The 13089-nt window shown below is 46.2% G+C and overlaps 1 protein-coding gene and 1 long non-coding RNA gene across 3 annotated transcripts in view; one reads left to right on the forward strand and one right to left on the reverse strand.

The window, feature by feature from the left end:
• The window catches only part of LOC135385857 (doublesex- and mab-3-related transcription factor 1-like), a 152748-nt gene that overhangs the window by 132969 nt on the left and 6690 nt on the right, over window positions 1-13089 (reverse strand). The window contains exons 1-2 of one of the 2 annotated variants that reach the window (XM_064615429.1): window positions 12427-12593; window positions 7342-7654 (exon numbers count right to left, since the gene is read on the reverse strand). The exons of the other annotated variant lie outside the window; for it this stretch is intronic. Coding sequence (XP_064471499.1) covers window positions 7342-7654; window positions 12427-12477 — 364 coding nt within the window. The 5' untranslated portion in view covers window positions 12478-12593. Of the gene's footprint in view, window positions 1-7341; window positions 7655-12426; window positions 12594-13089 lie in introns of those variants that run through there. 2 annotated transcript variants of the gene reach the window in all.
• The window catches only part of LOC135385859 (uncharacterized), a 132220-nt gene that overhangs the window by 7965 nt on the left and 111166 nt on the right, over window positions 1-13089 (forward strand). The window lies entirely within an intron of this gene.

Raw genomic sequence — 13089 nt, forward strand, 5'->3', positions numbered from 1 at the left:
CCCTCAGGTTCTATTTTTGGAGTAAACGGTGTGACCTGTCACTTTTCAGTTGCTAGATAACTCAAGAATATTCCTATGAGGATTAAGTAATGCCGGTTGTGACCCCCCGTGCGTGACATATAATGATCAAATCCAACGTGAGCCACAGTTGAATAACTTACATGAATTGAACATCATAGACGTTTATGACAACCGAGTCTTTCATCGAGTCAGCCCAGCATCTGCACTATAAAGCTTTCAGATCGCCCACACAACCCACTCTAGTTCGCCAACTCACCACCGCGATATCTATAACAATAGTTGACATGGTTGAAGGAAGGGTACATCGAATAAGCGAGAGAGGAGAAGGTAGGAAAGAGGGGCCTTTAGGGATTGAGCCACTGCGTTTTAAGAGTTTACCCCGCTGCAATCTCGACTTTGGCAGAGTCTGGTAACAGAGGCTTCGGAGTTTGTCTGGTGGCGCCTGAGTGATCGATCAGTGAGGCTCCGTAGCTCACGCGGTCCTCAATTAAGCGGAAACCTCGGCTGAGACAGCTACGCTCCGCCCCTCGAGTACTTTGCGTCTTTCGCAAATGTGGCGCTATAGTCTGGCACACTGTCTAGACTGCCCCCTCCCGCGCGCTTCCCAGACGCATTTGCATACACAGGAACGCACACACGCACGCTTCCAGACTTCGATATGCCGAAAAATAAAGTTGTTTTTTCTCGGAAAGCAAGTTTAAATCTGGCGCAACGATATAAATAAAGGATTACGAACGTGTTATGTTATGCGGCGGTGATTTGCGTGCGCGTCGGGTGCAGCGTCCCGCTCTGCTATAGAAGGGCTAAGAGGTGTTAGAAGTTATTTGCAGCTCGCTAAAGGTCCTGTACTATAGGATAGCGTAGGATTTCTGTGGCTTCTTTATTTCTCAGCTTTTTTGTGTGTGTCTGGGGCTACGTAACGATGTGATAAGACGGGTGAAAATTTTCTTCGTGCTGTTAACAGAACGCTGCGAACGTAAGGAGAAAGCTACAGACGCTTGTTCGCGTTGAGGACGCGTCAACAATTACCTCGAAAGAGCCACATGCATTTCCTTTCTTTTTCTTTTTTTGTGTTAGCGCCGTGAAGCAGCTGTGGCTATGGGGGACGTACAGACTTGGAGAGTAGACAGCAGGACGGAGTGGGAGACAGGGGGGTTAGTATGCGTCCTGGACAGACTTCAGGGAGAACTGTGCCGAAATCCGTCTGGAAAGTCTGCCGGAAACCCCTTGGAAAACCTCAGACAGTAGGATTCGAACCCACCACCTCCCAGTCTTCAGCACGACCTTGGCTACCAACGAGCGGATGCTTTTATGGGATCGCACATGCCTTTTGACAAAGATGGACGCTAAACGTCGTACAACAAAGTTGGGCTGATATCGGTTGTACGAAGTACGTTATGAGGTCTTGTGACATCATATCGGTGCTCGTTCCTGTAAGTAACAAGAGCATGCATGAAGTAGGGATGTGGTGCTACCGCAACAATCGCGATACCCTATTTCAGTGCATGTGGGTTAAGATGTGCTAGTGTGCGCGCGCGCGTGTGTGTGTGTGGGGGGGGGGGAGATATGTTTAATGCTGATTAAAAAAAAGAAGAGTAAGGTGAGCCATGATGGAGGGCATGTGAGTGGGATGGCGATGAAGGGGATGAGACATACACAAACGCACGCACACATGCCAAAACACATAGCAAGTCAGGTTTTACACGTGCAGAGGCCCCTTAACTGTAGGGGTTAGCAGTTGATCTAGTCGACCACACGTGATGTTGTACGATGAAGTCTAATGTAGATCGCATTTCTGCACTCGTGCAAAAGTTACTGAGGCTAGAGGAGCTCAAGCATATACTGGTGGACGTCAAGAACCGGAGAAATTAGTGCACACATTGACAGTGCTGGCACACTGTGCACTGACGGTGCTGCACATACGTAGCATGAGGACGTGTTGAAGGTTTGCCGCCCCGCCATGCCGCAGTTGGAACTCCTGTTCCAACTGCTGGTAGAGGTGTATCCCAATCGGTGTCTGAATTGTGCAGGGAAAGCCAGATTGAGGCGAAGTCTATGCATAAGGGAGCAGAGACAACGGGATAAACGGCCTCGGAGTGAAAACGACAAAGTTGGGTCCATAGAGTACAACAAGGACCTGTCCGTAATGTCCCGGGGCCATTGTTGCACCGTTATCGGTTGAATCATCGCCGACAAAAATTCCCTCCTGTCATCTCGAGTTAACATATTGGGTATACAACCACTGGGCATTGCCGGGCAGCGGTGGCCACTTTGTCAGCCTCTACAGGTCCGCTTAGTCCGCAGTGACCTTGGTTCCATTGGAGAGACATGGAGTAGCCTTCGTTGCCCAGTCTCTGAACTTCGTTGATGACGTCTGTAACTACTGGATCTAGCGCGCCACGCACGCCCATATTCGCTATGCACTGCAGGGCTGCCCTGGAGTATGCGTACGTAGCTTTTGAAGATGACCTGGGTTACCAGATGATCCAGGTGGGTACACGCGTCATTGTTGCTGGTCGCTTTCGCGGAGCATATACTGCTTAGCAGTGGCAGAAAACAGGAATACCGTTAATATTCGCAGTACTCATATTGATTCTGTTTGGACTTTTTTTTATTCACACGAAGTTTAAGAAGAACTTAGGAACATACACGAGAAATGTCAAGCCTACTCGGAGTTTTCTTTCTGGTGGCATTCGTCATAATATTTGTGACGGTAAAGTGGATTTACTAATCGAACGATCACTGCCATTGCACTAAAGTCGAAACAATGACCCACATTGTAAATGACTGATTCTACCGCTTATGTGCTAGCATCAGACAACGACCTTGGTAAGTGAATTAAGGCTGTATAGCCGGTCTCAGCAACTTGAACTTCTGAAATCGGAAGTATGTGTATACGGATTGCTTAGTTTTTCCTATTCATGTAGCACACGAATAAATAAGGGAAGCTAAATAATCAAGTTCTTCCCAGACACAAAGCAAGACCCGTTCAGGGACTTTATGCTGGCGACAGTTCCATGCAAGTCTAAATCTAGTCAGTGTCGCGAGACATTTCGTGCACACTTGCAGAATCAGAGAAAAAAAGCAAACAAACAGCAAATACTTAACAACGATTACCAACGAACAAACCCCGAGTGAGCGAGCGATCGTTTCGGCGCGGACGCATGAAAACACCGGAACAACTCGCATGTCATAACCCAATATTATTTCGAGAAACTGGCATACCGGCGAGCCAAACACCAGAATAGCGTGTGCAATTCGTGCTATGGTACGGATTTTGCGCATGCGCAGTGAAAACGCATGCTCGTAACAGATACGCGGTACAGAACCGGGGCACAGAACCCATAGTTCATTTCACTTTCGGAGAACAGCAGTTCCGTTAACTTACGACTCTGCAAATGTGTACTTAAGTACTTAAGCTGCACGGAATAAGATGTTCTCGTCCTCCTCGTGCACCACTTGTTCCGCTTGCGTGCAGCAACGGAAGATCTATGTGACGTAGGGGATTACCAGCAAGTGCACGAGCCTGCTTTCGTTGATACAAATTCGCTGCCACTGAATTTACCCGCAGTTCAACAGGTGCGTGAGATACGAAAGCACAACGTGACCACGGGCTCCACGCATATACAAAATTATGAGTATTACTCCACACCTACAGGCCGGAGTGTGTTCCTGGCAACCACATGTAGAGCGTACCGTACCACTAGTGTACCCTGAAGTACAGTATCCGGGGGGAAATGTCCCTAAACATACCAGTTTCTTTGAATACTTCCGAGCAGACTGAGAACGAATGCTTACTGCTGCATTCAATATGGATGACATCTGCCCATTAACCCCATCCGCTCACGTTAACCCCTCCTAGATTTTTTTGGTTTCTGTAAGTCTGAAACGACGAAGTGATACTAGAGAAGAAGATTATGATGATGATGACCATGGGTGTCTATTTTGCCTTGTAGGGACGTTCTAGTATTCCGCAAGAGTTGTACAGCGGCGATAACCATATAGACAGATATCATCCATTGCGTTCAGCTTGCACCTCCACTTTGTATTTGTCATAACTGTCTTTTTCTATTCTTGCATGACAAAACTTCGTCCACCGGATGCTCCCCATCTGTCCACGTGTCTTGCCCCCGTGCACTTTTATTCTGAATATAATGGGTAATCATCCGTTTGTGTTGGTCTGCTAAACATGGTATGTTGCTTTTTCGTATGCATTTCCGAGGACGACACGAGATATAGTTCTGTCTGGAGTATGAAATTGGACTCGGCGATGTTCGTCACGACGAAGCTACTCTTCGTAGCGACGGAAAATTGGCAAATTATTTGCCGGGTACCAGGAAATGTTCCGAAAATGTTGAACAATGTTGGGAAGTGTCGTATTCCTATTCCAGCACACAGAAAGCAGGAATAAACATCCTATGATGCTTTTGTCTGAGGGACACTAGAGGCTGATATTCTTTAATACTGTCCTTGCATAAGTCCGTGATGTGTAGTTTGCGGAAGGAGGGGGGCAGTTTTGCCTGCAATTAAGTTCACTTGAAGCAGGTGAGAATGCCGTTTGGGTTCTTGGACCCTAATTTACCTGTACCCACTGGAAGGAACGGTCTTTTTGCATTGGGGACATGCATGATTACTGCGGAGAAGCAGTAACAAAAAACGAATACAATGCATAGTATTATGACGTGAGGACATGATGCAACTACTTCAGTGCACGAAATTATAACTGAAATTATTCATTTCACTGATGCTGTGTTTTTTGTCGAGGTACAGTGCTGGACAAAAGTTTACGGAGCACGCTCCGGCGCATTCCTTCTTCAGGGCGACACGCTAGCAGCGAATGGGACCGTACGGACTCACAGGCATGTGCCTAGGCAACCCAGCAACCTGTTTGCAAGTCCGTACGGTACCATTCGCTTCTAGCGCGTCACTCTCAGGAAGGAATGCGCCGGAGTACGTTCCATAAACTTTTGTCCAGCACTGTACATAACGTGGAACAGCTGACACGGATGCAATCGATAGAAAGTCAGTGTGTTTTTGTTATGGTGCAAATAAAAAAAAAACAAAGAAAGAAAGAAACGAACTACCAGTAATTGCTCGCTTAAACAAAGGAAAAAAAACCGAGAGACAACTTTGAGCCCGTCCTATCTCTGAAGTTCTTTCAGAAATTGCCTACTTGATGTTCCCTCCGACCGTCGGTGTCCTCACCTTAAGATATCATGTATTTGATACGGTGAATCATATGTGCGCGGCATTTCTTAAGATGTATCCGCTAGATTTCGGGCTTGCATAATTCTGGCGGACTGCAGTGCGGGTCTGTTATAGAAAACCTTGGATGAAGTCCAGATAGAGCGACTCTTGACACGAAAAAATCAGATGGCAACATTTTATCTATATGTGTGCAATAAAATGCTGCGTCCAAAGAACAGAATGCAAATTGCCACGCGCTTCTTGCGTAGTCTCGTCCTGATAACGAGCTAGACTCGGATATGGAATAGCATACGGAAGGCCGTTTGTTATCGGGCAGCGTAAGCTTCGTATCCAATGACGAAAATTTTCACTGCGGCAGGGAAATGGGACTTGAAGAACTTGGCCACTCCACGAGATAGCTCAAAACCGCGGAGACTGCTGGAAATTTAGAAACTGCGGTGAGTGCTCTTCCTCATGGCCACGAAAGTCGCAAAATTATTAACAGATTCATTGTTACTTAGAACTGCGTCTCGAAACTTTTCTTATCGTCTCTTTCAAGCAGCAGTGGAGAGCCCAACGCTCATTCATCTACCGTACTTTGAGGGACGTCTTTGCTAGCAGGTTTCTGCTTTGTAATTCTTAACAAGGATTGATCACTTTTAGCTCTCTTCCTTAAAAGTCAAGTTTTAACACGCTCCCTTGCATTTATGGCTCATTTACCACGTGCTTACACCGATATGATTTTATTCACTACAATGTAGTGTCGATCGTTTCTATTTTGAAACAAATTCTCCCGTTGTGCAAATCACTGTCTTCATCGTTTTCTCAGATAATGTCACGTTGCTTCATGCACTTATTCCTATCCTGGTGCACCTTGTGTGTTGCGCTACACATGCTTTTGGAGCCTGCTACTACGTGTAGGTCTTCCCGACTTCTACTACGCAAAGGAAGACAGGCGTCAGTAGGACCATTTTTCCCTCTCTTGATTTCGGCGTCTTTCTATACACTTGCCATATTGGCGAGTTGTTGGTGTCGGCCGTGCATCACTTAGTGTAGTTTCAAAAGGCAGTAGCTGCTGTTCTGTATAGGAGGAGAGCATCGTGTTCATTAAACTCTGCTGCGGGCTGCATTCTGTTATACACATGCATTCGAGACGGATATGACAGTTGGACTCGTTAACTTAAAGGATTTCACGTTTCGGGGAAATCACCGGACGCAGTCAAATAGAGAAAGTTTTGAGACCAATTTGCGTAAAGATGAGCGATCACATGAGCGGCATCCATGAGCACAAACTGTGATGCAGTACAGTGTAGCATGTACAGTCATTGGTATAGCAGGAACTGTTCACCCTACATACAAAGTCGTCGTCTCCAACGTACCTCAAGGAAGATGAAGACAACAGGAAACATGACTTGAAAGGCTGCCACATGTTCCCGCCAGGCCCGGAACACGAAGAGGAGCTATTAATAAGCACCCATTTCATTATGGGACAATTAGAGGACCGTGTTATGCCACGTCGAGCGCCGCGAAGTGGCAACGCTCGACGAAGCCTAGTGGACCACCCGCAGTGCCGTCGGCAGGTCAGATTACCGAAAGGACCGCAGGAGTATGCCACACACACAAAGGTAGGGCGCAAGTAAGCCAAAGAGCAACACGACGAAGACGTGTTGTTCTTTGTATGTACAAAAAGGTGAAGTTCGCGGGCTGCTTCCTCGGTACAGTCAGTGGTCAGGGTGCCGAGGGGACCGAAGAACAACGCCACTGACCTCACTAAGCACATAGATAATACCGGAAATAGAACGGCCCTACTCGCGCACCGCAAACACGCTCTCCATGCACGTCGTTCATCAATGCTCTCGCGTGGCCACATCGCCGACAGAACTGAAGAACTACGGCTCGGGATGCTGTGAACATGCTTTCATGCATGCAGCACACCATTGACGCATTTCACGTCACGTTATGCAGGAAGAACTGCCAAACAGCTTTCTCATGACAAAGAACCAAGCGACTTCCTCAGTGCGGTCAGTTGGTCAGCTATACCGAAGGCAACGAGGAACAACGCTCCTGTCTCCAACTCCTAGTCTAAAAAAAAAAAAAAAAAAGACATCGCTACTCCTTCCCATGTGCACTTACCCAATCCGAGCGTTGTAGTGTCTGGCAATGACGCTGAATCTCTGGCACTGAGATCTTGGACGAAGGTTGGCGGTGAACAGTCCAGTGGTGCGTAGCCTAAGGCTTCATCTTGTTGTTGCCTCCGTCTGAGAGCTACTTGCAGAGCCATGACCCGCTGTCTTTCAGCTATAAGCATGCACTTATCACAGATACAGTCCTTGTAGCGGCAGAATCGTTTGTGGCCTCGCACCAGGATGTGGTGGCCATGGTTTCTGCATCTTGCACACTTGGGCCGCCGGAAGCTGGCTGGCTCCATCACTGGCTTCCTGTCCGACTGATGAGGTTTAACAATGAGCAGAAGGGCAGGGTCCAATAAGACATCGGCAATCTCAATAAAGACTTGGAATCTAATATTGATTACAGTATACCGACTCAAGCCAGACCATGCGCCTTTTCCGAACACTAATTAACAACACGGGCATTGCCAAAATGTGTTCACGTGTTCAGATTCAGCACACATATCTAAATATATTTTGCGCACAACGAACGACATTAAACACTTTTGCCTTTTTCAAACGCGTTAGATGACTGCGATCTGTTCACTATCAGTGACCGAGTTCTGAACGAAAAGTTCTGAAGTCAGCTGCTGGGCTTAGTTAACGTTCGCGAACTACGATAAAATCCCCGAAAAAAGCACCCGGTGCCCCCTGTCAGCTGCTGAGTCAAATGAAAGTATAGCAGGCGTACATTCCGTTGTCATTAGAGGACCCAGCAACATCTTAGCCCGAATGAAACGTCCGATCCGAGTGTCGCGCATGCGCGTTAGTTGTAGGACGCGTGATTTCGCTCAAACGACCACGCTCTCAGTCGGTCCGACCGATTGACATCGGCATCGCGAAGCAAGATGGCGGCTGTTTGCAGCACAGGGGTGACACAAACCCGCCATTGTTGTAACTACCCTCAAGCGGGTGCTTTTTGCAAAGCTGCCATCTTGTCCTGGTCGCATGTAATAGAAAATGTCATTCTGAGGCCATTGCCGCTTACTGACATATTTCCGTCGTCATAAATCCAAGAGATGAACGTATTTTGCAGCGTAAACTATGCGGTGCTTCTTCCGCAACATGGTAGCCCATTTCTCCTTAGTTTAAGTACATCGCATCGGCTCAGTGGGTTTTAACGCACGGTCGTCATCACATATTTGAAAGTCGTCAACAGTACGAGGCCTTATTGCAAAACTGCTCGTTGTACCGCGAGATTATCGGATAAAAATAATTACCGTGATGGAACGACATCCAACAGGTCGTGCAGAAACTATAGCCGCATTGTTTACAAACGGTTTGGCCACCGATCACGGGAGCCGCCATATTTAAGGTCACGTGTGCCTTGACGTTTGCTGTGACGTGCGACCAGCACCTGTCCAGGATGCATTGCGTTCGCCCAGCACGCTTTCGTCTACGGAGCAATACATTGGATGCCACCCCTGTGGTTTGCAGCAAGTGAAAAGTTGCGTTGTTGAGTCGCAGTGAATGTTGCAGTGTGATTGCCATGTATGTTGACTGTTTCGAACAATGTGTATCATCTGCGGGAAGTTGCTGGGTGTAACGATGTATTGAATTGGGCATTCTACACGCTTAAACGTCCAATCTTGCCGTGCTGCTTGGGCATTTGTAGAACACGGGTACGTACCACTTTCTGCATTTTCAGGCAATATGGGATGTACACGGACAATATGGGGGAAATCCTGGCTAAACGGGTCCCATAGTGGTCCCGTATCGCCAAGACCAGCCAATATGGGTCCAATATTGTATGCTGCTTGGGTACATGGGATGAATTGGTACTTGATGTATATAATCATGGTACCATATTGTAATCGTGTATTGTATGGTACCATACTGTGCTTAAAGTACAGTACAATGCAGTTTAAAGTATCCATCAAGTATGTTGTTGTTTGTATCTTACTGTTGGGTGAAGGCAGAAAGCGAGAAAGAACGGCAAGTTTAGCCAGTGCTCTACATTAAGCAGGGCTTCTTACTGATGAGTAGGGCATGAAACAGATAGAATAATTTGCATTTACACTCGCACAACAATCGGCTGTGCTAGGGCAAAATGTTATATCGAATTATTTGTCCAGTGCACAGGATTCTGATACTAATCTATAGATAATATATCGACAAACGAGAAGATAATTTCAGACAGAAAGGACACTAGTCAATAGATCGGGTTGCCCAGCTCTTCTCACTGTCTCCTGACAAATCACAGGCTTTCTAACAAATATAAAAGAGCAGGAAGTGGAATGCAAGATGTCCTGTCTTATGTGCCTGTAATTAGCGCCTATATTTTTTTTAAAGAAAGGTTTTGTGCGCTACCACATAAAAAGGGTACATTTTAAAAATGTGAAACGAAAGCATGCATGCCTCTGGTTCTCCCGTTTTCATTAATCATGTAATGTTTATTCACTGACGTCGCCCATCCAGAGGGCACTAGCTTCGAAAAGGCGAAATCACCGCTATGATGTAGGTCCCTCGAAATTTGGTTCCGGTTTTCGTTCGTTGCCATTTAGAGAGCTATTTACGTTAAAAACATGTAAATTACTTGAATATGGTCCAAGTAATATTCACATACTACAATCCATTTGAGACACCAAATGTACGGTGAATGCGATGTGGATGAATGCCTGGACAGCCAAAACCTGAGGACCTACATTATGGCGGCAAATCTGCTAGCGACAGTGGCGCTCTCTTGCGGATGACGTCATCTGAATATACCCTATATGTAAAAAACCAATCACGCGTTGTATACTAGTATGATAATCGCACCGCAGGACTGTAAATACCGAAGAGACAAAAAAAAAAAAAAAGAAAAGTTACCACACTTCCTATATATAGCATAACGTGTGTGCGAATGCGTGTGCGTCTGTGTATCGTGTGCTATTCCAGAGCCTGGTGCACTAGAGCGGTTCACACGCGCTCACCTTGATCTCTTCATTAGGACAGTGAACGGCCATAGTGGTGGTGAATGTGCCACGTACATGTGATGGTCTAATGGTTCTGTAATACCGCTGCACGAACAAACTCCTAGCCGACACATGTTGCTAAAACCGCAGGGATTAGGCCCCCTTATTATGTATAGGACGTACACATAGGACTTATCTATGAGGATCCTGGGACGAAAGCTGAGGATACAAACAAGCAAGGCTCGTTAATCAAGATATTATTTATGAACATGCGGCTCAAAACACAATACCGAGGAACAAACCAAGCTTTCGTGGACGTACCCGTCGAATATCTAGTGGAATGGCCAATTGTCTTTTTACTGTTGAACAAACTGAATTCTGTATGCGAAGAGACGTAATTTGCAACGAAGAGCGTCACAGAAGGTGAACTGTGGTATCGTTCCTGCTACACCAACAGCTGACGTGTACTGCGCTCGAACGCTACATGAATCGTGTCCACTTTTTCATCAGGAACTTTATTATAACGTCCCCCTTTTCGGCAGGTTTCAAAGAGAGTCTTGTGCCGCGCTGCTATTGAGTATTTTTGCCTGTTGCATGGATGGGTTAGCTAAAAACAGTACAGTCTCAACGCCATTTTCGTTGCCCTCTCCTCGGAACTCCTCTGTGCAAGGACAGATGGGCCACCTGCCGTCGATTTGCACTGCTACCGCAGTGTTGCCAGCATAGTCACTTGGCCAGTGCATATTGCAACGTCTTAGGTTTAGAGGAAGACACCAGTTTGTCTGACAGGTGATGTAATATATTGTTCAACGTCATGAAAGGTATATGAATGATGCACCGGTTATGCCGCCTTATCGAAGACAGTACTAAGCATATGTAATGCTTCTCATGGGCACTTTAAGTCTAAGATCTGAAAGGCTTTTATGTGCGCTTTCCATTTATGTACTGAACTGTGACAGATTCCCGGCTATTGGGCCGTTTGTGACAGTGTACTGTATTTCTTGATTCCTTCCTAGTACTGTTGTCAACAGGAGAACTGTCCGTCTCCAGTGTGACATAAACACTGAGTTTCCAAGTCCATTAGGGCCCCTTCTAAACTACATGATACACGCTATCACCTGACGCGTTAGTTCTGCACTCGTCTCTAGAATTATATGGAATACCATTGGTGTTCTTCTCGGAAAATCGTTCCGTAGTACCAGCACATTTTGTCGGCAGCGAGCTACGTATAAAATATATGTTTGTTTTACAAGCAAAGCATCAGGGGACTAGTCAAGGGATATTTTTAACTAGGACTGCATTGCCGCCTTAGCCGAACACGTGTTTCAGTTGAATTCGACGATGGAAGGCGATGACTCTACGCAGCGCCAAAGGCTTAGCGCCCTTAGGCTATGCATGTATCTAATGTATCTAGCCACCTTGTGTACCTGAGGAAATACGGCTATAGGAAAACGGAATTAACCAAATTCTGCCTATGCTTCGTTCACGTTCTCTGACAAGAATCTTAATTTTTCATAACAGTTACAGCGATAATTTACAAATGTGTATGGCAGAAAGAAGACATCGTGTAACGTGAAAGCACGATTCAGCGTTCCACCTCCATAACTCACTTGCACATAATAACGAAAGAAATGTGCATAATAATAAAGGAAAATGTACAATGAATAACGGTATACATATGTTGAGTGTAGCAAGACCATGTACAAAACATTACCCAGTGACAAGCACCTTGTACGGTGAGTGACAGCTGTGCTAATTGTAAGAGCTAGAAAACCTCGAAAATACGTAGCCCACTTTCATGACAACTCTAGATTCTTGGCCCGTTCTCTCGAATGCTTGAAACGAGCATCAGTCGAGTGTATTATTATGTGGTACAGATATTTAAATTTAGTGTAGGGTTCACGTTGTACTGAAAAAGTGAAAAAAAAAAATAAAAAAAGGCGTGCTGTCATCAAAAGATCTTATGACAGTCGACCCAAATTATCACATCCTCAAACAACGTTACATCTGTCAATAAAGACACACGCACACACAACAACATGACAGCATCCACACATGACACAAGATAAGTGTTGTCGGCTGTTAGCTTCACTCGCGAGTCGCGACAACCAAAGACGTGAAAGTTCACTACACGAACGAATTGTTTTACGTACCATAAGTGCCTGTTGGGGGCTGTTGTCGACAACCGTGGTGTGTGGCTTCATGTCGTTTCGAGAGAGCGCTACTTTTCGGCCGTGACAGCGCGTTCCGCACCCACCGAGATGGGAGCACGTTACATTGAAGGTGGCGCGTGGAAACCGTGCCGCATCTGTGGACTCGAAACGGCGCGCGCACGACGGCGATTGGTCACGTGAGCGAAGCTCATTCACGACGGTGGCGCCTCGCCTCAGATGAGTCTAGAAACAGAGTTCCAGGATTGCGTTTCCTACATTTGCTCCAGAGACTTGTGCAGCATTTCGCGTTTCATGCGAGTTTCATTTCGAGTGTCATTTCAGTTTCAAAATTCATTGGCTTTTCCGCAGAAGGACTAGCAAGTTGTGAGGTGTTCCTTCGTTTTGCGCTTGTTGCTGATGGAGTGCAGGTTGTTCATGTTGTTTGTTCAATTGGGTGTTTACGCTACATACCAGCACTAGCCTAGGTTTGCCCCAATACACATTGACGTCGCGTTTTCGTTTAAGCATTCATGAAGCAAACTCACCGTCAAATGTACCACTAAGAAACGTTCGAATTGAACATGTGAAACGTCAAGTTGGACTTAGTTGATAAATCAATAGATAAGGTTATCAGGTAGGTTCCCTACCTGATGACAGTACACA

Source organism: Ornithodoros turicata, chromosome 2 (genome assembly GCF_037126465.1).
Source record: "Ornithodoros turicata isolate Travis chromosome 2, ASM3712646v1, whole genome shotgun sequence".
Classification (NCBI taxonomy): Eukaryota; Metazoa; Arthropoda; class Arachnida; order Ixodida; family Argasidae; genus Ornithodoros; species Ornithodoros turicata.